Below are 27,537 nucleotides of genomic sequence, written 5' to 3' on the forward strand. Positions count from 1 at the left end.
ATGGTGATTAAAAGAGCTAAAAGTCCGGCTGAAGTGCTCTATTTGACGGCTGTGGACAGAGGCGACAGAAAAGCAGCCCTTGTTGCTTTGGATAGCCCGGCCAATATCAATAAGGACTGCGTTGACGGCGAAGGGCGTACTGCGCTCGTTATAGCTATTGAAAATGGCAACATAGGTAAGAAAAACAAACCTTTGTTTTATATTCCTGTTTCAAATGACTGCATTCGCCTCAGTGCAAATACGTTTTTGACAAACCGTCATATTACGCAGATGAGTGAAATGTCCTCGTTTACATCTTTCGCGAAAAACAATAAAACGTTAAATATTAAGTCTCTTGGGACCAGTAATTTCTATTTCACTCCAATCAACAGGTGTCGCCATTATTGATAATGTATTTCGGAACTCTGTCCTCCAGCGTAATATTTTATTGGACAATTTCGTGGGACAAAGTACTCTCATTAAAATGCCATTCCGTGTCGCTGTGAGAAACGGGTGGTCGATACTGGTGCAACATGTGCTCGCCATTATTTGACTAATATATTTACAAAGTTATAGTCGCGGCTCCGTATTTTCAAATTATTTGTTTAACCTCAAGGTAACAAGTACCAAGTAGCATAATATTTTCACACATTTTTCCGAACTGGCGTAGAAAATCCAAAAGTTGTCAGCAACGAATTCGAAATTTGCATAATCGAACGCGTAACATGAGCCCACTAGACATTTTGTACTCAAATATATATATTTCCAACTGTGAACGTTTAATATTATCACAATAAAATAATTCCTTCTGGTATAATCACATATGCTTCCCGAATTATTGCTGATATATGCAAGGAGGTTTGGAATTGTGTCTTCACGTATGTGTTGAATAATTTTAGTGTAATATTTCGTGTCATTAATTTTAAATTAAGCTGCAAATTCTAATGAGAACATTTTAAGATGACTGTTAAATAGTGTAGTCCAGGAGTATCGCAGCAATTACGGAGATCAGAACTCAATACAATTCAGCTTTCAGAACACAGCAGAACCTCTTGTTGCGATGACGCAATTTAAATTTCATGGCAACAGTAATAAAATATTGTAACCAGGCGTGTATTAGCTACTAGTCGGATAGCATATTTACTAGCATATTTAGGCGTGACATTAAACAGTTGATTTAATAACACACTGGTCGGATTATTAGAGAAATATTTCAGCGAAGGAGAGCCATTTCCATTATAAATTAAATCACCCAAAGCGAGAAATTGCTTTTCATTATATAGCAAATTAAATATAATTACGTTGGTTCTTATTTTGTTTCATAACCAAGTATTGATTAAGAACGTGCCAAATGATGGGCACCAATATATATATATATATATATATATATATATATGAATAAGTGCGTGACATACACCCGCATTGTATGACGTAATAGTATACGAGTACAAGAATACGTTCTCAGAGGTAGGGTTGCTAGGGACACACTCACAGATGATTATGTAGAGTTCACTGTTTCTGATAAAGATGAATTACGGCTACTATTTTCTTACATCAATAATCTAAGCCTCCATGGCCGAGTATGTGCTATTCACAATCTAACATCAACAAACATCATTTGTTGTCGCCGATACATTGCCGATGACCGTAGCGTTAGATTTAACAAATACGCATTTTAACGCTTCTTTCTTTTCGTACAATGACGGTAGACATGCTTTGCTAGCATAAGCCTGTGTGCACATTGACGCAATGTTTGCCATGTTACACGCATGTGCAAATAAAAATAAAATAAATTACGCTGCAAAACATTATGGATGCAACAATAAATAATGCAGGAGGTGGTTCAACGTCTACACCTCCCATAGCTTCGCACAATTTCCAACAATGTACTCAAAGCTGTCCGTCTAACGTTCGTAGCTAAGTGGCATTTAAACCGAGATCGTATTTGAACAGTATGAATTCTGCTATAGGATCTGTTAAATTAGTAATTGAGCAATTTCTGCGTCAGTGCGGACATTATTGCATTTCTCACCAGCTTATTATTAATCTAGATAAGTGGCGCGACCATCCACTGTAACTGTTGTCATACAGTGGTACAGTGAACCTCAATTACGCCTAGCCAACACAAATTGAACTAGTATCACCTATTATTTAAGTGAAACATTAATGACAGCATTTCTAATTATGGTATTGTGTGTTGACAGTTTTGTGTAAAACGGCTCTCTGACTTGGTATATTGAATAAGTCTCTCTTTTCGATGGAATATAATAGCTATTTATTTAATAATCAAATGCACATCTTCGACGCATGTTTTACAAAGTAACCTTGATGAAATGACGACAATACATGACATGTCGACGTTTGAGCTACGTAACCACTTTATACTGTTCTTGAACTAGGGAATACGTGTTTGTATTTTCCATCAATTTAATTTTACAAACAATGCGAGGGCTTGTTAACAGCATTTTATCTCTGTATTTAGTTGGACAACTTGTTGAGTTGATTCACTGTATATTCCCGATTGTTTTGGATTATTTCAGTATCATTTGTGTTTAAAATTTAGAAGTAGTACGTATGTGGCAACGTTAATGGCAATGTTGATGTCACGATAAATGAATATTAATTACTTTGTGTTAAATATAAATTGTCAAGGATATTATATAAATAGATACCACTCTTTCACCAGAACCTCCATTTTTGCCGCATTCCACCCAGCGCTCTAAGTTTGCTCGTTTCTATAAAAATAACACAATTAAAAAAATTAAAACGTTTATTAATAACAAATTAAAAAAAATATGTGCAATATTTCATTGTAAAATACACTCTAGTGGCCTTCAAAATACAATTCTACTTTATAATGTACTGCAATATATAACAACCGTGACGGATGCTGTCGCGATGACATGCACGTAGTCATGCATGCATGCATAGTTCTGATGGTACAGTCGACGTTGTCACGTCTTTGGGTATCATGACCCAAGTCAACCCATTCACCTGCGCTTAACTACGAACAAATGTATATGTGATTCGTATAAATGCCACACATTTACGTAATTCCACGTCACGCTTTTACATGTAGATGCCATGTGAGCCTGGGGCAACCATATTTATAACGGAGACCCCCACAAACTCAATCAATACATTCACATTTTTAAAATTAATTGCTTTCGTTACTAAGGATTTAGTAGCTGTGGGTTATTTGTTTTTCACATTTACGAATTTTAATATAGTTCTCATGTAAAAACACTATGAACAGTAGTTGCGATCATTAATATGACAACAAAAAAAGAATGGTACGACATAATTGCAATATGGAACCCTGTGTTGTTAGAAAAACATCTGCATTACACAAAGTGCTGCTACAGGAATCAATGGAAACATTGAGAGCCATATAGCTATATTATTAACAAAACAGTGTCTCATACTGCAATACTGGTGTCCCATTCCTTCTTACAGCCACAGTAAATGTGAGGGTCATTTGTATATATTAGTTGATATTCAGTTACCCGTATGCTTGACTGCCTGCACGCTAACTATATTTTGCATATACCCCATGAAAATATTTTTATTTTAGGATCTATATTATATTAGGAGTGACCCCTTAATGGGCGTCGTACCCCCTTCCCCTTCCACCACTTGGGAAAATAAGTATGACTCTTTCCCGCAATATGTTTCTATGACCGGTTTGGGTATATATACATTATACATATGTATGCGTAAGATTTTTTTCCCATTAGAGTATACGAGACATAGTGTTGCATAGGAGCATCATGAATGCTTATGTCCATTTGAAGTTCACGTAAAATTCATAGTGTCGTGATAAGTATGCCAAATTATGTTGTTAACACTTGAAATATGTACACCCTTTAAATTGGTAGAACTAAAACAAAAATAAAGAAAAATGAATCTTAATATTTTTTTAGAAGAAATTATTTAAAAATATCGCATTTTGATTACCTGGAGGACGGTTCTCCTGTTTTCACACGCATTAAAGCATTTCTGTCCTTTCACTGTGTATTTCTATCAGAAATATGTGACGAAGTTCACATGTAATTGAGGAAAGTAAATGGCTAAATTGTAGAACCATCACATCGTGGCAATTGAGGAATGTTTTATTAGAAAGGGAAGGTCCTCGTTACAATTTTAATTTTACGTTTAATTATTGATGTAGTTATCTCTGTGTAAGGCAAAGAAAATTATTATATCTTGTGAACTATACGTCTGCCTAGTATTTGATTAACATCTACATTCTTCGAAAGATATTTAAATTAAAAACAGATAGTCACCATGTATAAATATGGGGGTCAACATTGGCTTGTGACGTGCGTAATAATTTGCTTAAGGTAGAGATGCAATTTACCTGACAGGTATTTTAATTACAATGTAGTTAATTAGGAAACCAAGAGGGAGGTCCCCTTGTCCACAAAACTAAATATTTTCGGAAAGCTTATTGTATGAATTAAAAAAAAAATTTAGTATTTTTTTATGGACACTGTAGTTTGAAATATGCACAAAAATGTGCTTTTTTGGTCAAAAGTGATTTAAAAAAAAATTAGCTCCTAAACCATGCTTCTGTTTCCTGTCAAAATTGGTTTGTGGGTACATTTGTTTACTATGAAGAAAGCGCCGTCTTTAATACTGTCTATCAGTTGTCAATTTTGCAGGGCAGCAGCCCAAATTTCACTACTTCAAGTTTATGCATCAATTAACACCCAGGCTAGTTTTCTGTACGATTGCTGTGACACTGTTCAACCCAAAACAATGCCCCGACGGCGTTTTGAAGATAAACACATTGTCAATCATTTGTGAAGATTTCAAAACAAAAGGTCAAAGCGTCTAGGAGCTATTTTTTTAAAGTTCTGGGATGTGCACCAAAAAGAAGCTGAGATAATTGCTAATTTGCATAACAATTCACCCAGTAAGAAGTTTGCTAATACTCATAATTAAAATGGATGTAACAGTTCCAAATTTAAATGTATTATCGTTTTGTTAAAAGTTAAATATAGTGCATAATATGGAGATCCCGTCTTTTTTCACCATGTTTATTTTTTATTATTTATGTACAGCCTTGCTAAATCTTGCTAAGCATTCAAAAGAGATAATGTTTGCACCTGTTATCTATATTTTAAAATCGTTGTTTGAGTATGTTCCACTATTCACAATTCTACAAAATTTTAACAGTCTATAGCCAAGACTGTTTGAATAATAAAAAGCAAAAAAAAAAAAAAATTCACTCCCAAGTGCGTACAAACATGCATCTCTACCTTAAGGTAGAAGCCCACTCATAATGTTTGAGAAAATTGGTCATAAATCGCATGACAATATTTTTTTGTTTATTATGTAAAATCATGAGGCCATTGGCCAATGGCACCATGAAATAGCATTCTTTTGTGTGTGTTACAGTGACGTATTGTGAGAAACTTGTTCTATTATTTTGTTTTTTTAGAGCAATTCCATAGAACACAGTGTTAAAAAAAAATTGCATTTTTAACTTTTTTAAAACCCAGAATTTTAAAATAATTGAGGGCAACAAAAAGTACCCCATCATTGACAATATATAATTTGTACAGCCTACTATGTCACCAGGCTACAATTTGAGATATGGCATGATATCTCTGCCATAGAAACCCATGATAAAAGCACTTATAATACTGCCAAAATGGCCATTATTCACTAAAATAAAATCATCATTTTCGCGAAAATTAAGCTGGTGGCCAAATGACTTTAACTTTCAAAACAATGTTATTGACACTGAATACACTAAGAAATAAAGTAGAATCGCGATTATAAAAATGTGTACACAAATATATTGTTATAACGATATGCAGCTTATATGACGTACACTAAAATCAATTTTCCATTTTGAAATTATGTCGTTGTTATGCAGAAAAACGCCATATTTTTACCAATTTACCAAGTAAAATAATATATACTAATTTAAAGTTATTGATCATACATGAGTTGTGAAACACACCACATAGTTTGTAATTTCATTTATCTTATTTCAGACATCAGCTGATCAGCTGTTTTGAGGTTTTTACCCCCCCCCCCCCGAAAAAATGAATCTCACAATGTTAAGAACGGAAAGTCTTTATCGCCGTGTCGATGTTCTATTTATATTATTAGCGTTATTGAATTATTGAATTATTGAATTAGTCAATGATGACTTTAACTGTAATTTGAACCCAACAATAACACATAAACTTAAACTTGACGCAGATTATTACGCCATTTGAAACCAGATTTTGAGTAATAAAACATCTCTACATGGCATCGCTTTATATAGTCCAATCCAACTTACATAATTTAATAATACATGTTAAGAAACCACTTCTTTTACACACAGTTTGACCGAAATGGGTACAAGTCACGTGACTACCTGTGTGTCAGCCCGATAAGATAAATGCTATTGTTATTCAATCAAATATAGAAACCTGCAAGGCTACCCTCAGTTTGATAATTCAACATTAAATCAACGCGGTTAACAGTCCCACTGAAATTTGATTTTAGAACATTTATTTGATTAATCGATTTTATTTTATATGAAATCCTTATAGCGGGGCATCCGAGTTAAAGACTTAATGACCTCAGTGTACACGAATATGCAACATATCTGATACTGATCTCCTACGTAGTTTGTAATTTACCTTGCTGCGCTGTTCCGAGAAAATGTATTTTTAATCTACCTATTGATATTATCATTAGGATTTGATTTTGTTAGGAAAAGGTTATCTAGTGTATAATTGGAAAATAGACATGTTAATACGTAACTACACTATTTGTTCAACATAAATATATAAATATACAATCTACCATTGATTATATTGGTTTCCGCACGCTTGTTAAAAGATGTACCACTATTATTGAACCAAGGAGACTGAATATGATGTAGCTTTGAGAAGAAATACACTAGAACATCTGCATCAGAAGAACTAACAATCACGCTTCTTGTTATGCTTTCTGTGCATGCAATATAATATCTGTATCAGTTTCTTTTTTACATGGCAAATACATGAATTGCTGGCTTTCTTGGTTATAAAGCCTGTCATCTAAATACAGATTTCAGTCTGCTATTAGATGTGGTGGTGCACATTCTGGTGTGTAGTTTTTCATTTGGAAACTGGGCGTGTCCTGAAATAACTTATCTATGTTTCTCAACCATATTGATGTTTATAATTATCAGAATACATCAACTGCTTGCATTGAAAGATTCTTGTGCATGCCATGAGAACAGGCCTGTATTTCGGGCTCTTGCAAGGTATTTGAATGTACTGTGAACGGTCATGAAATCTCGTATAAACACTGGCAGTCTTAATTGTAGTATGATTCTCCGACAAGTCAGTGCTGCTCCCCACTGTTTTCTCGAGCTTGGCTTAGGCATGCTTCCATCGTACTTGTGCAATTGTACTGTTTTTGACTAGTATTTAATGCGGAAATGCGGAAATGATGTGGTAATACACTTAATGACAGTCAACATCAAAGATATCTGTCATGATACGAGATGGTTTATCAAGCCACGAACATGTTCTTCCTTTCACTGCATGGCTGGTTGGGGTTGCTGATACCGTGAGATGTCCTTGGCTTCCAATCCACTATGGTTTTCATGGTTGCTTCGTATGCTCGTAGTAGATGACGAATAAGTGTTAACGCAGAAAAGATTGTTTTTTTGTTTTTTTTCTTGTCAGGCATATGATGCCACTGTCAATGTATCTTCTCTGCCCAGGCCATATGCTCTAAAATCACATCTGTCTGGCGCACAGCGGGAATAATTGATATATTGACAATATGTATATACATGTATATATTCTTTCTGACCAAATGTTCATTAACATCACACGTATGAAATGATTTCAATGGCAAAATGTTGGCGATTGCTTTTGTCCCCATAGACATATCTCGAATTGGTTAAGTGGTTAGGCATTCAATGTTTTAATGGAAACGACAGGCGTCCTTTCTATGATGTCTGGTAAAATACGAATTGTAAGGATCTAGTAGTGCAAAATTCGTTCAGTTCAGCAGTTCAGCAACCAAGTGATCAAAAGGATTGATTCTCTTTGAAGTTGTGTGACAAATAATACATTTACCTAGTGATGAATATCTTTCTAGCCTATAGAATTAATTCATAGGAAACGCTATATAGTACCTTCACCTACCGCTAAAAGTAATCATAATGAGCACTGATTCATTTTTTTATAATCTCTGAGGAATGATAATTCCCGATATAAATGAACACTCACTATACCTATGCGTGTTTACTCATAACTATGCAATATGCCCTGCCTTCCAAACACGCGGTATTAGGTTTAGAGGGGTGGTTTACACACAAACAGCAGTGATCGTAACTGTAAAAATGAGGAAATCTACAACCTACCTATATAATATTGAAACAAATATATATACCTACAAAACATAATATCTTGTATATATCATTACAGTGGGGTCATTACACTCGAGATGTATACCAATTCTATCGGTTTTGCCACTCGAGGCATGTTAAAAATGCCTACTGTATTATAGTTTCAGAGTGCAATACTGTGTGGCATCTTCACCCAATAACTATGCAATAGGGCGCATAATCAAATTTACAACGTTATTTGTTATCGTTTGACCTCTAACAGCGTTTGTGAAAAAAAATAGCCGCCAATCGGTCATTTTAAATTCGTTCTAAAAATGACATGCATTAAAGTCCATAATGTCAATGTATGTATGCATTTTGAAGCTAATCGGACTGTGATACAATTGGAGACGCATGGACGAACGAATAAAAGTCAAATAAATAAATAAATAAACAAACAAAACATCCCTTAACCTTCAATCGAACGTCTATTTTTCTTATTCAAAATTAAATATGTATGATTCGAGATAAAATTTGCTGACTGACTCTATCACGTAACCTCGAATGACCTATGATATTTTGGTAGCGGTTATCGTCAAATAGGCGACGGTATACGGATGCCAGGACTCCGCCCTATGATTTTCAAAATTCATCGCTCTCCCACCACTGCATTCGACAATTGTTTCCGAAAATACTCGTTAATGTGAAAGCACATGTCAAAATAGTGTATTTACGCTTCGGTACTCATAAAAAGGTAGTGGTTATGATGGTGCCTTTTACACGAACCTCAACACTGGTAAAACGACATAAGGTTTTTAGTTAACAACAATAAGGTGCGTCCCTGTACAACGTTCTCATCGGCATTCTCCTCGTTGCCACGCGTCGCAAAACCGAGTATAGTCAAAACTTGCTTTGATGATATATTATATGAGGTTATTACGATGATACCGAAAAGTCTGCACGGAGACAGTACAGCGGGAGTATCGAGGAGGAGGTCGATGCGACGGCGTACTGTCTGAGTGCATACTTTTTGGTATCGTCGTAATAACCTTATTATTATACATTTTTTTCCTTTCAATGATACATCATGGGAATGCCGAAAGTTTATAACAGAATCAGTTAACTATTGTAAAACATGTTGAAAAAGCGGCATGCAATTTTAGCGAATTGTGGTAAAATGACGTAATAGCGAAATGTTGATTTAGCAAATCTCTCTTGTCATTGTTGATTTCTTTGTTTGGCGGCCATTTTGAATTGATAATAAAGTCATTAGCGACATCTTGAATTAGCGAATCAGTTCTCTCGCTAAATTCGCGAAAAAGACATGCTCGCGAAAAGACGTGTTTTACAGTGCTTTGTGTGGAGTCCGGTCAAACCCTACTGGCAGCCATGTTTGTTTTTGATATTAGAGGACGCTTTTGGAATCTTAATATAGTAGGATAAAAATACCCTGTAAAATACCGCAAAATTACGGCACGCTGTGACTTATGGCGTTACGGTGACAGATGTATAATAATAGAATATAATACGACCATGAGAGTGGTAACTGAGACCGTGACCGCCATTTTGAGCTCGTATGAACTGCACGGTGCGTGAAAAGGACAGAAAGACGTACACTTGCGCATTTAATATAAAGTAAATGCTATTATGTGGTTATGATATGCAGGGTTACATAATAAATCGAAATTGAGCTGAACAACATTTACAGTGAAATAAACGTACACCGGTACAGCAACGGCATAGCAACGGCATAGCAACGCGCGTTTTAGACACGTAGCTAATTATAACCACCATTGTTTACAACAATTATAATTTAAATTCAGTCAATTTGAGCATTTACAATGCCGTTTTAATTTAACAAAACTGTATAAACAACTTTGGGAGAATATGACATGCTCATTAAAAAACAATAAAAGAACAACAACAACAACAACAAACAACGAAAACAACAACACTATTACATGAAAACACATTAGTTATACTCAAAACATTGTCACCATACTGCTATTTTGCTAATTTGCGTAGAAGATCATTACAATATCTTTTTTTAGGTCCTACGCAATGCCGTAAAATCGAAGCCAAATAAAATAAACTCGCGTGAACTGAACAAATAAAATTCTAGCAGACACGAAATACAAGTATTCTAGCATCGAATGGTGAAGAGGCATCACCGACGTTGAATTCTATTTCAGAATAAAACTATTTTGCGGATATATTAAGCGCGGGCACATATTCGTATCGATGTTGGTAATAAATCTTGATTTCCCGCTGAAAAGCTAAAACGCGAGTGGTAATACTGCACTTTGCCCTGGGGAAGGAAAGTATAAAAACGCACAGGGCGTGCCCTTTAAAAAAGGCAATTATACATATACCATAGCAATAACCATATTTCAAAGCAGTTAATAAAATTCCTGAACGAAATCTCAAAATTACAATTAAATTATTGTCTGGGCTATCCCAGTTCTCATTTATGAAATTAATGTGCTCACTACTTACAGTTAGGTGAGTTTTTCAATATCGCGATTTAATGCGCCACTAGGCATAACGGACGCCGTCGATTCAGAGCTCCATTTCATTTCCTTGTTCGTTGTACTCACAGTGATGGGGCGGACAGCAGTGAATACACAAACAGTTGGGGCGAGTACGGGTAGTCACAATATTATAGTAATCCCGATCTCTTCAAGTTAATTCGAAGACGCTGATGTAACAACTGGGAATACTAGTAATATCATCACATTTTGTTTGTATTTTTAATGAGAACAGTCTATTAACATTGGCGTTTGATCTATGACGTTATCCTGCAACTCACTGGTTTCACAATCACATATAAATATCTATATGATACTTGCACATATAACATCACACAGCTAAAACCTACCCACTTACTGAATAGTGTAAAGTTATGGATTATAAAAATATTATAAATTAGGTTAACAGGTTACTTGTGATTGTCATACACGTAGTAATAATTAACGGCTTGTTTAACCTTGGGAATAGTTCTGAATGAACATATGCTGGTAGTAGGTACTCTTAACTGCCACACGACTGATTATTAACCCAGCCTTACAGTACCGTCGTGGACTTGCACCCGTTGACAAGCTGAGTGAAAAGTAATACGATTAAAGAAATCGAGAAAGGAACGTTTTACTTGCGCAAATTATAAATAAAGTGTTTAATGGTGTATAATTGTACACGGTCGACTTGTTGCCGGAATAAGTTTATTGATATGATAATAACTTATTTAATACGGTTCAGCGGTTTAGTTGTTCCACGACTGTTTTTTTCTATCAGGTGCACACGTGGACGATTAGGGCAATTAGCATAAAGTGACGTAATGCGGTTAGTTTTCAGTTCAGCAAATTAAAATGAAAGTTTTTGGTTTCACATAGCCAAGTAGTAATAAAAGTAACTCTTTGTCGCTATCGCTCTTCCTTTATTTCCTAATATTGGTGAGTGTATTATTGCGGGTCATTTTTCTCTTTCTTTTATTTCGTTAGGACAAGAAACACATTTGAAGACCTGCACATAACCACGCTTTTCAGTCTTACCATGACTACTCGTAGTATGTGGGTATATTACTACCAAACGATACTCAGATTCGTTCATTATATACACTAAAGCAAAAAAAATACTGATCTAAATTAATTTTATCTGTAACATCTAGAATACTAATCTAATTTCATTTCATCCGAAACAAACAAAATACTCGTCTATTTTACGTGCGCAATGCACATTTCGCGTTCTTGTTATTGTAGTTCTGGATCCAGTGCACGTATCGCCGTTCAAAAGCAACGCGTGGCGCCGTTGTAGAGAGTTGTGATCAACATATTGTTTGTTTAGTTGCATTATATTTTTATTTTTTATGTGACATCAATTATAAGCTCAATTAGAAATAAAATAAAATACCAATAATTTCTAAATATAAGTTTTTTTATACTTTTTATTTTTTCTGCAACACCCCATTATTACACCTGTAGATACGAGTTGTATTTTGACAATGGTTAGTCTTTTATGAATATCGTTCAGACCCTCTTTTCAATCGCTTACTGCTATTTATATAAACAGTAAATAACATGGGACTACAAGCTGAAACAATAACACCATCCACGTAATAAATCAAAGTAAACGTAACCCAGTTCACAAGCTTTCACATTAACCCCCAAAATATTGTATCAGAAATGAAAGATGTAAAATATTCAGTCCACTGTAGGTTGTTTAACCTAAATTTGGTTTTTCCTTTATGACGCATTTAGAAAATTAACGACTTTCGCTGTATTTTTTTATCACACAATATAATGGTGGTAATAAATCAGCACAGCTGGCGATATATTTATCAGAATGTGCCTGCTTTGCAATAATATTCACATATTAATAACATTTAACATAAAAATAATTTATGTCCCATAGTACAATAATAAATGTTTGTGAACAGTTGGGACACATATAAAGATTAAAAAAGAAGTTGTTTAAATATGTTGAGTCAGTGCTAAGAAAAACAGAGATGAAAATATATTTTTAAACAAGAATTTCTTAAATAATGTTAAGTACTATGCGCAGTGTACATGCAAGTTACGGTAATCGTAAGATATTCGATATATTTAATGTGGAGTCATTGTATCACTTTCTTTTGAAATCATAGAAGAACTGCTATACCATACCACCCGAGTTGTACTTAGTTCACATCCGATGCAATATTTGACAATAATAATTGTCCTACAGAAAAATATGTCGCGAAAACCTAAGCTTTCAGTTTGTTCCGACAGTACGACTTTAAGGTAGAAATGCAGTTTACCTGACAGGTATTTTAATTAGTTAATTATGAAACCAAAATGACCTTCCTTGTCCACAAAACTATATATTTTCGGAAAGCTTATTGTATGAATTTTAAAATTTTTTTAGTATTTTTTTAATGGACACTGTAGTTAGAAGTATGCACAAAAATGTGTTTTTTTGGTCAAAAGTGATTAAAAAGAATAGCTTCTAAACTATGCTTCTGTTTCCTGTCAAAATTGGTTTATGAGTTCATCTGTTTACTATGAAGAAAGTGCCGTCTTGAAAACTGTCTACCAGTTGTCAATTGTGCAGGGCAGCAGCTCAAATTTCACTACTTCAAGTTTATGCATAAATTAACACCCAGGCTAGTTGTCTGTGCGATTGGTGTGACACTGTTCAACCAAAAACAATGCTCCGACGGCGTTTTGAAGATAAACACATTGTCAATCATTTGTGAAAATTTCAAAATAAAAGGTCAAAGCGTCTAGGAGCTATTTTTTTTAATGTTCTGGAATGTGCACTAGAAAGAAGCTGAGATAATTGCTAATTTGCATAACAATTCACTCAGTTTGCTAATGCTCATAATTAAAATGGCTGTAACAGATTCAAATTTAAATGTATTATTGTTTTGTTAAAAGTTAAATATAGTGCATGATATGGAGATACCGTCATTTCTTTTTTTTCACCATGTTTCTTGTTTATTATTTATGTACAGCCTTGCTAAGCATTCAAAAGAGATAATGTTTGCACCTGTTATTTACATTTTAAAATCGTTTTTTGAGTATGTTCCACTATTTACAATTCTACAAAATTTTAACAGTCTATAGCCAAGACTTTTTTGATAATAAAAAGCAAAACAAAAAATTCACTCCCAAGTGCCCACGAACCTGCATCTCTATCTTAATTGGAAAGGAACACTGCAATATTTGGTATTCAACGGCAAAGTTGGAGAGGTGGTCTCCGAACAGAATAAAGTACTTTGGCTTTACGATAGTAAATAAAGTCCCACAAAAAACTTGGATGTCGTGATTGTCAAGTCAAAACACTGAGATCGATAGAGTTTCATGATAAATAATTTACATACTTAGGTAATCAATGTCTTATTACTGTACTGTACTGCTGTGCATTAAACGAATTCGACAACTACTAATAACCCACCAATCAACCAATATTGTTGACCACGACTAGATGTATTGAATATGTGTACCTTCCTGCATAATATGTTTTACGCGCGTGATTTAAAAATAGTTCATTAAGAAATAGTGTAAGCTCAAATGTGTGTCCATTGCATCACCTATAAGTGCGTCTGCAACTCCTGTGCAGTCGAGACAGTCAATGCCATTTATAGAATTACCATCGACAGTTTACATAGATGAGTATATTTATGCAATAGAAGACATTTTGAATTGGTTTTGTGAGTCAAATAATCCGGCTTTTTCACTGTTAAATGATATGTAATTCCCCCATTATGGCACACGGCAACAGTCACGCAACATACATCTTCCAAGACAATGTGTAAGTGCCCAATACAATATAGGCTGAAAGCAGCAATAACACAGTTAATGTTGCAATTGAGTGAAAACAGCGATCATTCAGATCTTTTCGCTTTTAAGGCAAACACACGATTCGACTTATAGGAAACTGTGTATGAATTCAAGGTCCATGTGTTCTATTTATGACAAACGTTGAATGCATTCCTAGCCGTTTTTGACCACGTGTTCAATCTGTACACACTTCCTGTTGACAGTACTGTCCATGAAATTTAATCTTGACCAAGTTTCTGATACTGATATCATAGCTTATACATACTTCATACTAAACACGATGTAGCATTGACTGGAGCCCTACCAGGAACATGTTGTTTCTCCGCGTTTCTTTATTTATAACTCCAGGTTGAATATAAATCACTATTCTTGTTTTGTTTTAGATTTAGTAGAGCTTCTATTAGAGAAAGGAGTTCGTATTGGCGATGCCCTTTTACGAGCCACGGACGTGCAATTTGTTGCCGCCATAGAACCGATATGTGACCATTTAAATAGACAAGGAAAGCTAAAGGTGCGTAATATTTTATTTTACACTGCCATTCTGAAGGTACGGTGACAATACGTTTTTGGGGGTATATTATAAAGGTTTCTGACTAAGTAATGTCAAGTTACAATCATGTAGTCTTACAAAGGGCACCGAACAAAGGCACAGTTTTATTAGTATTAATAATATATCGCTTCCCATTTGCTGTTCGACAGGATGGGTTGAACTGTCGCGACTCTAAAGGTGATCTCCATCCAGATATCACACCCGTGGTGTTAGCCGCGCATCATAATAATTACGATATACTGAAAACGTTGTTGGAATATGGCGCCTATCTTCAGGATCCAGATATGAGTAATACTCACGATTTTCAAACTACGGAGTTTACTCTGGAGTACTCGATCGGTAGGATTAATATATACAGGGCACTGGCAAGTGAAGCTTATATAGCGCTGACCAGTGAAGATCCAATTAATACGGCATTTGAGCTCAGTTGGAAACTCCAACAACTAAGTGAACGTGATTATGAGTTTCATTTTCAGTATATTGAACTGGCCGACCAGTGCGAGCAACTGGCTGCCGACTTGTTGGGTCAGGTACGTGACTCTAGAGAACAAAGTATTGTTCTTTCGCACGATCCCAAGGAATGGGTGACGAGTCGAGACTTCCACGAACCCAATAAAGTGAAGCGAGCCTTACGATTGAACCAGAAAAAGGTAACTGCAGTCTTTGTCTTCTCATCATTCAAGCTATGTTCTATGTCAAGTACAAGCAATGTACAATATGTTATAAAGTATGGAGACTATACATTGTCACAAGTTAGCCACTATCCACTTTGATTTAATAAACGGTATTATTTCTAACCGCTATTTTCAACACGTATATGTGACCATAAATATATTTTCTGGAACCTTAGATAGCATAAAATGATTAATTCTGCTCGACGGATTTGCTACGAATAAAAACACTTGTTACGCCTCCGCGTAACGCAATATGGCAGCACGTCACGGCCTCACCTTGACGTTTGTGGCGTTTCACGAGTGCGGCGGTGTGCCATGCAGCGGTATATATTCACGATACCAGCGAATGAATCTTCAGCATGGATGCACACCATTACGAGGACGAGGAAATGGTGTTCTGTTGTTATTACATACGTTCCCATATTTTACGAAAATCGCCAGGAAATTCTCAACCAATTCATCCAAAATTGTCTTATGAGTGCGCGCAAAAGCAGTGATCTATTTTAAACTTTAACTATTATTGATTAATCAGGCATTTTATTCTATTCATATGCAAATGTTTACAGACGCGCACGTTGCAGGTTGTCGTAGTGTTGACGACAATTTTCTTCATGCATAATTAATTAATAACATTACCAATTGCTTGGTGACGTCATTTGATATACAGCTAATTACAGGATTCTGTTTATTTCATAATTCTTTGTGTTTCTGTGTAAATAACAAGAGCTGTTTGCAGTGAAGAAGCGTGATGTGTCATGCCTACTGTAAAATGTGTTTTTTTAGCTGGTATATTATTGTAGCAAATACATTTAACCTGTAATTTCGCTAATTCAAGATGTCGCTAATTCAAAATTAAGTTTATTGACACAATTAGCTTGTTGGCACTTAAGATTTTGTTTAATGAATGCATTAATCAAATTCGTTGAAATTATATGAGCCATTCCAACGTCTTTAACAATATGCGGTGGATCCATTAATAAAGTTGTATTAATTTCATACCTTAAATTCATAATTGCAATACTTGACTGAATTTAAGCTTGAGGGACCAAGGCACGACTAATTCCATTGTTTGACGTGCATTGAAATGAACACGGTTCAGTAAATTTCTTTAATTACTTTCACTAACGGGATGACCACGATATATGCTTGCATACGATCAGTATAGACAATGCAGTTTGCCGATCAATATGATTACCCTTTGGGATGTATACGCTAAATGAGGTATCTTTGTAACAAGTTCATTCAAAGGTATGGAAACGGTACATCAAGCCAAAAGTGCATATTCCGTGAGTTGTAATGACATTGGAATTTTATTGCCTAGTATACCTTACGAAAAACGGACTTTCAAAACAAATATCGACTTGAAAGAAATTGCAATTACGCATAGGACAAAGCCCTCATATGAGGAATCTCTTCTGTTCTGAGATATAAAGTCACACCAAAAATATAATGTCGAGGCCGCAGTTCGAGGCGTTTTTTCGTGGGGAGTCTAATAGTTGAACTGACTATTAAAACTTGCAGGAATGTATAAACAATTAATACTGTTTCCGTTTATGACTCGTTTTCTCAAATATCTTTGTTCTCATAATTTTGTTTAAGACTTTCAGTTCTAGGACTTGTATACGTCTTTGTCCTCATAAAATGTATAACGTGACATATGGATAGCAGCACACTAGATGCTAGATGCTAAAGACATTCTTTTTATTACAGTTTGTGGCTCATCCTCACTGCCAGCAACAGCTAATCGAATTGTGGTACCGAGGTCTTCCATCGTGGCGTAAGCAGCACGTGATGCAAGCCTACATGATTTCATTCGGCTTGGGTCTAGCCTTCCCCTTCCTCTGCCTCTGCCATATCTTTGCGCCTGGCAGCAAACCCGCATTGTTGCTTAAAACCCCGTATGTACGTTTCATCTGCAACGTTGCGTCGTCTCTAGCGTTCCTGATTCTATTATCAATACAAGCCGTCGACTTTCATACAGTGATGCAACCACACGCCAATCTAAACAAGTCCGAAACTGAAGAGATGGATCAGCTAAGAGGACAACACGTTCTATTCACAGAGGCTCTTGTTATGTTCTTTGTTTTCTGTAAGTATTTTTTATAGTAACAGACTGATAACCAGGGATGCAGAAATTCTGTTTGTGCATCTCGTGCCACCTCTTCCAGTGTATCACTGTTTCTGTTAATTGCTAAACCCACGAAAAAACAAAGATAATATCCAGATTACAAAATTAGTAAAATTATCGAAACTTTCCGTAACTAGTGTTTGTAACACCCTTTTATTATTGGTAATAGTTCATTGATAAGTTTATAGATTCGTAAAAACAGAATTGGTTTCAATAAGATCATGATATGTCAGCAATGTACGGATATTACTGTATTGTATCATTTTAGTATCCTTCTTTAAATATTTAACAAGGATGACGTAATAAGCAAGAGTGTGCTCACTTCTATCAAAGTAGGTTTGTTTTGCTATTTAGTTAGTAGTCACAGCTGTAGTGATATACGATGCACACGGATAAAGTGACATTTTGCGTGCTGCATTTGCGACATGGTGATTTGCAAATGTCAACATTTCATTGAATGCGGTTTTTTTGTGTTCTTAGGTCACACGTCATCTGAAATCCAAGACATTATGAAAACAGGAACTAGAGGTATAAAGTATAATTTTACTTGGAAACTTCTGGATTACATGATGTTATCATTATACTGGGCATGGATTGCATTGAGAATCATTGCGACATTGGAGGTAAGGTATTTCAATAACGTTTCACATGATTACAGGTGGTGTTGTCAGCAAGTCTATGATTACAGTTAACACACGAATTAATCAACGTGGCAGTCGTAAATAATTTAACATACTGAACATGCATATTTATCAATTACAATCCATGCATATATTATGCTAATATTTGGGGATGACGTCACTTTGAACCGTGAACTATACATAACAAAACTGTATGATGATAGAATAGAACGCTTATAGAAAATTATTCACCAATAATTCTATGTTTCATTAGACTGAATGCCGTTGACGAGATATAAAAACTAGAAAACCAGAAAAGAAATCAAAGCAACTGTTTAATTATAATAATCATAATGCCACACGCTGCCATAATTGAAGCCTACGTTCTCATTGGTCGATCGGGACTAAGTGAAGACGATAATTATGTAGTGATTGAGAACAATGAAAGAACATACGGACAAGATTGTGTGTGTCACACAGAATTATCCGTTGTTTTCCACACATTTGTACGCAGATTCTTTCATTCCGTAATGTTCCGGTAAAAACAAATGTTGATTTATTGTTTGTGTTTAAAATCAGAAACTGAAATTATTTAGGTTATAATAATATCAAATATTCATCAGATTTATTATTACCACATTCATAAAATCTTCTCCCGCTGGAATATGTGGATTTACCAGCATGCGTTGACAAAATTAAAAAGTTAGCGTAAATTATTGACTTAACCACTACCGGGATCATAATTCAAAACTACAAGGCCGACGATTGAACGTACGTTTCCAGCCAGGTGAGAGTCATTGGAATGTACATTTAACAAAATATATGACGTAATTTGGTAATGGCGGTGAAATCGTGCTGATGCACTTGAATAACTTAACTAAGTGCTGCAAAATAGAAGCGATCATTTGCTAAACATACCAACAAATATGTAAATTTAGCTACTTAAAAAATACAGCTAATATAGTCGAAATAAAACAATAATATTGTACCCAAATAAAGTATCAAGGTATATGAACAGTTGTGGATGAAATTAAACTGCCACACTACACAAACTGCTGATTTTGATTGGATGGAACGCATCCAACGTATGATTTGGGTGACTATTTGGTTATAGCTTACTTACATATTGAAAATTTATAGCAAGTACTAGTGTTTCTTGATATGATAAATGCTGTATTTACAGACGATTCTTATTTTCTTTTTACTTCTCAATACTAATTGTTGTTGATTTTTTTCCTTTTTTTCTCTCCCATGTTTGTATTGAGAAATTCCACCCGCAGCTGATTGGAATGCAGGATACGGTGAATGGTAATATCACCAAGACGGAATTGGTCTATGATGACAGCCAGAGTGACTATGTGGACGATTTCTATTACAGTGATTACTACGGTAATAACGCTAACAATGTGCCGTCGGAACAAGACAGTAGAATGGTGGAACTGCTAAAGCGGCAGAGTGCAATGGAATTAACGCTGGAAAGAATATACGCTAAACTGAATGAAGCAGAATTAAACCCGGATATAAACAAACGAGATCGACGGGCTGTGCGCCGGCCAAAGCGACCATCCAGTGGAGGGGGGTCAGCTGGGGCAACAGACGCACCAGCGGAAGACTCCGCGATTGCCAGGCTCGACTCGTTGCATCCTATCTTAGTGGCCGACGGTATATTCGCAGTAGCCAAAGTGCTCAGCTTTTTACGCGTCATACGAATGACTGTTGTGCATCTGAATGTGGGTCCCATGCAGATTTCCCTGGGCAGGATGACTTATGATATTGTGCGTTTTCTTGCAATATTTACCCTGGTTTGGTTCGCGTTCTCTGTTGGATTGAATCAGCTTTACTTCCACTACACAAGGGAGCACGCTGTGACTTGTGGTATGGAAGCAGCTGGTCGTAAGTGCAACCCACCTTATGGCAGGTAAGGCACATTTTCATGAAGCCTTTTGATTCGTATATTTATGCTACTTGTAGATTTATATACAGCATATGTATATATATACCGACAAAACAAGACCAAACTTAATATAGTTGTTTTGTTTTGGTTAGAAAGTTACCTGTATTAAGTACTTCATTTTAAATCACTATGCCGTTGTAGCATACTATTACATCAGAAACACAGTTAGACGACACTTGATTTGTTCGGGTATACCTTTTTACAAAGCATTCAAAATGTTAGAACCTCCAAAGTATTTAAATCGGTAATTACCATTCAACGAACTATTTCTATTTAAACAAAAATGACGGGTGAATAAATGAATTAATTGAAGGAATTTGGGGAGGGGGTATACAGAATGGTCAAAAGGATTATCCGATTACCAGTTTTGTTTCGAGAAGATGATAATTCAAATCGTACTTATAAAACTGTATGGCGCCATGGTTTAGCGACTTAATATTAATGACGTAAAGATCAATAACCTGTACTCAAGTCCCACATGTGGTTGAGGTATTTTCAACACGAAGAGAATATGATACATAGATCATCCCTTATATAAGAAATCTCATGCTTTGCCATGGTCAGTAGTGAAAAAGTAGAAAACATTCTACGGCAATGTCATTTGTTTCCTTTTCTGAATAATAAAATACAACTACACGTATCATCTTTTTTATTGTCTAGTTAGTTGAACATTCCAATGCGTGTGCTGCTGCAATAATGTAGCATCTTCTCCTATGCGCTTTACAAAATCAAAAATCAACAGTTTCAGTTCGTTTTCAGATTATTTCAGAAATCGTATCATATCACTGCATATTAGGTTCTCCGGATTCTATTTAAAATTGCCACGTGTCGCCCAATAATGACCTCTTCCATTTACGACACAATTGTTTGATCCCGGTGTAAGTGTAATGAATGATTTAATGAATGAATTAATTAATTAAAAGACACAATCCACGCATTTTGATTAACTTGGCACCTTTACCAAACGCATGTATTCGCTTTATTTGCTTTGCTAGTGTTTCTAATGCTTTAGCAACACTATTTTGGACGCTGTTTGGGTTGTCTGATCTATCGAGCCTAAAGATTCTTCACATGGATCATTGGTTCACGGAAATGGTTGGACAGATGCTATATGCTGCATACCACGTGCTCGCTATTGTTGTGCTGCTCAATATACTTATTGCAATGATGAGCAACACCTACACCAAGATCGAGGTGAGTCGCACCACATCATAATCTTGCGGAGACTTTGGCAAGTGCACAATGGGGTGTTGGTCACGGTCGACGTTGGATTTACTTCCGATCAGCAATAATATGGGGTTCTTAGACTGATATTTTAGTATTCCACCTTGAGCGTTGTCGTGCCGAAAATATTAATGCTTAATTGTCAACATACACGTTACCTTTGAGCAATGAACAAAATATAATGTGTAACAACTTAGTTTTCGGCGTACTGTTGTAAATATATCACCCGGAAAATTCATAAACATGTGTAAAATGAAGCGTAAAGGCTCTCGATCGACTGGTTTTGAAATTACCTCTTTTAGTTTTTGTATCGCAGGTGCGCGGTTTGTAATGTAACAACTACACACTATAATAATATTATTATCTATCGTTATTTAGATATATCAATATCAGTTACGTAGCATACATTGTTGTCGGTGACGTATACGTTGCTATAGTTACATGTCTGGGCTGTCTGGAAGACAAAAAAATATCGCCACCCTAATGGTGGTAAATATTCGTAGTTTAGGTATTGAAATGTACAAGATAGATAATTTGTATTACAACTGTTGTGTACATTGACGTTGATGGGTCCAATGATTGTGTTGGGGGAGTGGTGTCATGTGCAATAGTTATGCAATTTAGCGCGACGAAACCATTAACCTTATATGTGCCGATATTCACCGGTGCATCAGAACCGTTAGCTTCTGTCAGTCAGTGAAATGACTCTGTATTGTTCACGTGTTTGCACTGAGCATGCGTACGTCAGTGCATAGTTTTTTGTCTGATCCGATATAGTAGTTCTCTAGTGTCTACTGGGGGAATTCCCCCAGATAAAACTGAACAATTAATTAAGAAATGTGCATGTTAATTTTATAGGAAGACGCTGACATGCAGTGGAAGTACGCCAGGTCGCGATTATGGTTGAGTTACTACGAGAAACGAACAGCACTAGCGCCACCATTCAATGTGTTTCCAACCTGGGACAGCTTCCGAAAGATCATAAGAACATTTAAAAGAAAGATTTACGGCAATTCTATGGAAAGAAAAAAGGTATGTTATTTTTGTCAATCTGTTCTTTTTTCGGAATTGTTTTTGGATATATTGATTTACAATAAATACATTGATTAACATATTGTTCAACTTTAGTCTTCAATGTTACAGAAAGTGGTGATATAATGTTTTAATAAAACCTTTATTTACCATGTGTTCAGAAAGCTTAGATAGAGAGAAACACAAAATAAATATACTAAATAGTTTGTTTAGTTAAGTTTCACGTGACATTGTCAAAATGATTAAATCCGCGCGTTCGATAAAACACTGTAATATTTCTTGCTGAAATTTATGGCTTATATACTGAGAGTTACTAAGTGCATGTAAATGTGTTCTGGCAGTTTTAAGAACATATTTTAAAAGAGTTGTTCAAGCTCAGTACTTCACTACTACTTAACACATTTGATGGGCTGTTACCCTATGAAATATTGACATTATCCTTGCCATGTGAATAATCGTTATTCTCACATATCCACTTCGTGCCTCCTGGCACATTAAAGCCATAACGCTTGTCTTTCAGTTCTGTCTGTCTTGTGCACTTCATCTGACCTCATTCCAAATGTTCCATCCACCCAACTTTCTTTCCTTTTCCGCTGTTCACCTCCATGTTGCCCAATATATTCAACTTGTACTCTCTCATGACTTTTGCTACATGTGCTCTTTTTCATATTGCGTACATTGTTCTTACATTCAAGTTCAATCCCAATATTAAGAACTTGTTTTGGCTTTGCAAGTGACTCCATCAGTCGATGGACTTCCTTGCGGCTTTCACCCAAAAACGTAATCCTGCTCTGGTTATCAGAGAATCTGATGTTATCATCCTCTGTTTTAAAGCCTGATTTAGTTCAACTAATCGGAATTAGTATGAAACGTATGGCACAAGCGTAGTAGAGGTGACTCTGACTTGTGAGATTCAGTATTCAGTAGCGGCTACCTAGCTCGAATGATTTGCTGTGTTATTACAACAAAATACCAGTGCTACTTGGAGAACAAAGTAATAATATTTTAAAAAGAATAATGTCACACAAAACCGCGGAAATTGTGTGTTAGTGTTCATGTAATCAGGGAGTAAACCATCGTCAGACATTGCTGTGACAATATATTAACAGACTGTTAACAGATAGGCAATAGTTCCGGCGCATCTGATAAATACACTGTAAAAATAGAAACATGTCCAGCAGGATGCATCAGCGACCCTGTAAAGTTTCATTCATTCGTCGCTCAGTTTTTATTACAGGACCGGTATTCACTTGGGAGTATGCTATAAAGAGAAGCAGCGTGGAGTCAGCGAAACGCGGTGATATTTGCCTTGATATAGACCAGCACAAATATGAAACGTTGCCTCGTCAGTTTGTTAACGTATCTTGTATGACGTTGTTATAATCTGTTTGCATTGCAGAAAAAGAGAAGTATTATTGAAAGAAAGCACAAAGAATACAGGGTCTGTGATGTGTTTGTTTGTTTTCTGTATTTATCTGCAAATTGAGCTCTGTAAATATCGACCATCTTTCAATCGTATCAAAAACTGTGTGATACATACTCATTTATTCTTAACTACGTTTGTTTGCGTCACTTTTACAGGAGGTCGTACAGCAACTGACGCAGCGTTACCTTTTTCAACGGAAGCGAGTGGGTGAAGATGACGATAATAAAGTTGGTCCGGAGCCATGGATAGCAGATCTCAAACGTGACGTTTCAGGATTCAAATACGATTTACTGCAAAGTCTCACCGATATGGACAGTAGGATGAAAGATATCCAAGAACAGATAGACGAGGAGAAAAAAGAACCCACACCCAGTCCTGGCACGGAGATTGAACACGCGCTGAGAAACTGTATGAATGACCCACCGCCTAAACCCAAACCCCCAAAACCTAAGCGAAATAATATGCCGTCGACGAGTCCCCTCACGCAAGGTACCTTCACGAAGAGGGGGATGATTCAAAGATCGTTACGATTCGCCGACGGATTTTACGAGGGGGAGGTCGACTACACGTCAGATGAAGAGACTGTGTAGATATGCTTTGTACGCTAGCGGGCGCCATTTTTAGTATGTGTGCATATTGATCATGCGTAGAAAGCAAGTTGTTACGAATATTGTTTGAGTTTAGTTAGTGAGGTCAACGTTATGTGACACAGTCCGGAATAGGGAAATATATCATCTTTGTGTGATCCTTTTCAAAAGAGCTTTGATAATATTAAGTTGACCATGTTTCATGATTTGTACATTAAAAATACATACTCATTTTTTAAAAATACAACCTGCAAACGTAGACTAGAAATGTTTTATGTTAGGAGCTCACGCAAAGCGAAAGAGTTTATTTATTATAGAATATTTATCTCTCGAAGCAGAATTTCAGCAGTAACGAATTTTCTCAATTACTGAATGTGTATGCAGTTTCTGTGGTTGCGGATATGTGGATTGGCCTCGTAATGACGTCATCAATGACTCGTGACACGCTGTAGATAATTACACTTCTAAAATTTCGCGACACTTTTGTATTAGTTTGAAATTACCATCTTGTACGTCATGTTTTTCATTGCGTCATAACCTATTGTTACTGTCCATATCTGTTCTTATTGTTTGATGTAATTAATAGTAACATTTTAAAACTACTAGTATACGCACGCGATAGCGTGCTACTTAAATGTAAAACGCTCTGAAAAAAGCTCTGTATTTACACACAAAAAAATGAACTTAGGCTCTTTCTTTGTTGTCAACATATTTTAATTTTTGTAAATTACGTATAACCGTTGATTATTAAGTTTAAATCAATGAATGTTTGTTGATTTTCGCTATCTAATTATTGCATTAGTTTTTTTAAGACAAGAAATGTCTGACAACGAACTTATCAATATTTGATACTAATGAATGTTTTTTGGATGGGCACGCAACAATTGAAATAATCAGAACTAAATCGACATATTGCATTCTCCTTAATTCAAGGTCATTACTGTAGGTTAATGTACTTGACCACCGGCGAGATTTTAATAACATTGTACGCTGTATCGAGTTTCTGCACCACATTTACATCTCCTACAGTTTAAATATCTTCAATCATATGTTTTTTTTTGTAAATGATTTAGATATTTTTAATTGGTCAAATAAAAGTCAATGTACTTTTATTTACTTTGCCATAGCTTTAAACAAGTCTGTATATAGTGAAAGCGTTTCGCTAGAGGGCGCGCACGCGATATACTAGTATAAAAGTGTTAACAAATATATCGATAACAGTAATAATTAGTAATTACACACAAGGTCTAGCACGATTGGCTCCCGATAAACAGCGCCTATTCGTCCACCCAATCAAGGGCCTACGTTTCCTTATTTGGTGAATTTGAAGATATATTTTTCCTGGCCTCAGAATAATTATAACGCTATACAAGATGCTGTTCTTCTTGTTCTATTATTATTATTATTATTATTATTATTATTATTATTATTATTATTATTATTATTATTATTATTATTATTATTATTATTATTATGACATATATACCAGTTGTGTTACTTTCCAGTTTGCTATAATTATATTACTCCGTTTACAAATGTACACATATTTTATTGTTAGTGTATGTTTGCGACAGTTATATAATTATGTATAATTATACGCTGCAATTGACTGGGGAATTGGCCAATCATAACACATAATGTGAATGTATTAAAAAGGTACGAAAATTACGTTTCAATTGGGATTATAAATATACACTCAAATAAAGTATATGTTCGTATGATAACGTCACATGAACATCAATACGGATGGGCAAATAAAGACAAAGAAATAAAAAAAAGTGTCATTCGACGCAAGTGATACCTAGAACCATATTCTAGAACACGTTTTATGATTTGTGTTTTTTTCTTTCACGATAAGCGCATGTATCCTAAGTTTCCTATCTTTCTTCTAAGAGATCTGTATTGATATAAGGTAATGCGTTTTTTTAGCAACAGCGCCGCCTAGAGTAGAAAATGAAACAAGTAGTAGTTTATCCGAATTAACGTTATGCCATATTTTGTTTTCGTGTCTTGCCCGCTGTGCAACAATTTTTTACTAAACATAATTTCATTTACACTACAATATTACATTACACTATCACGGTAAAGTAAAATAATATTAGAGTGCTCAAAATTGTTGAAGTGACAATCAACAATCTGGTACATGTACGTACATCGCACCGCTAAATTTAAGATTCATCTCGGAATTATTCCCCGGCGCTGTTGCAGAATGAGTCATTTAGATTTTGAAATAAATGAATTCATTTAATAAAATAATATTTCATTGAAAATATTTTTTTGTTATCACATACACGCATATACACCCTACCATTCTTACATGTGGTAACCCACTACATGATCAACTTCGGCATTGTAAGCAATTCAAATTACCTTATAAAACAATCTTAAAAACCTTATAAACTTCGCCATTTACGAAGCCAGTCTGCCCTATACTGGAATAATCTTCAAACTATTCAATATGTACAAACTGCAAACACATAACCTTCCCTTCTGAACCAATACAACTTTCATTTGGAATAAAGAACGTACGACTCTCATACATCGGACGACCGACTTTTTCTCACCGGTATACATATATATATATCAATACGAACTCATAGACCCTCTCTCGTCCATGGACTGACCACCGTGGTATATACGAATGCACACAGAACCACCGTTCTATCTTACTAACCAAACGTACCAAACTATTATTCCAAGCAGCACGCATA

General features: G+C 35.5%; 1 protein-coding gene across 1 annotated transcript; it reads left to right on the forward strand.

The window, feature by feature from the left end:
• Positions 1 to 27,096, forward strand: LOC100373580 (short transient receptor potential channel 4-like). Its single transcript, XM_085497332.1, has 10 exons — positions 1 to 175; positions 15,015 to 15,142; positions 15,331 to 15,831; positions 17,566 to 17,944; positions 18,464 to 18,606; positions 19,869 to 20,521; positions 21,553 to 21,751; positions 22,640 to 22,813; positions 24,213 to 24,254; positions 24,395 to 27,096. Exons 1-10 carry the CDS (start codon positions 1 to 3, stop codon positions 24,827 to 24,829), a joined length of 2,829 nt encoding a protein of 942 aa, XP_085353458.1. The 3' UTR covers positions 24,830 to 27,096.
• Positions 27,097 to 27,537: the final 441 nt, after the last annotated feature.

Source organism: Saccoglossus kowalevskii, chromosome 3 (assembly GCF_978046115.1).
Source record: "Saccoglossus kowalevskii chromosome 3, keSacKowa6.1, whole genome shotgun sequence".
Classification (NCBI taxonomy): domain Eukaryota; kingdom Metazoa; phylum Hemichordata; class Enteropneusta; family Harrimaniidae; genus Saccoglossus; species Saccoglossus kowalevskii.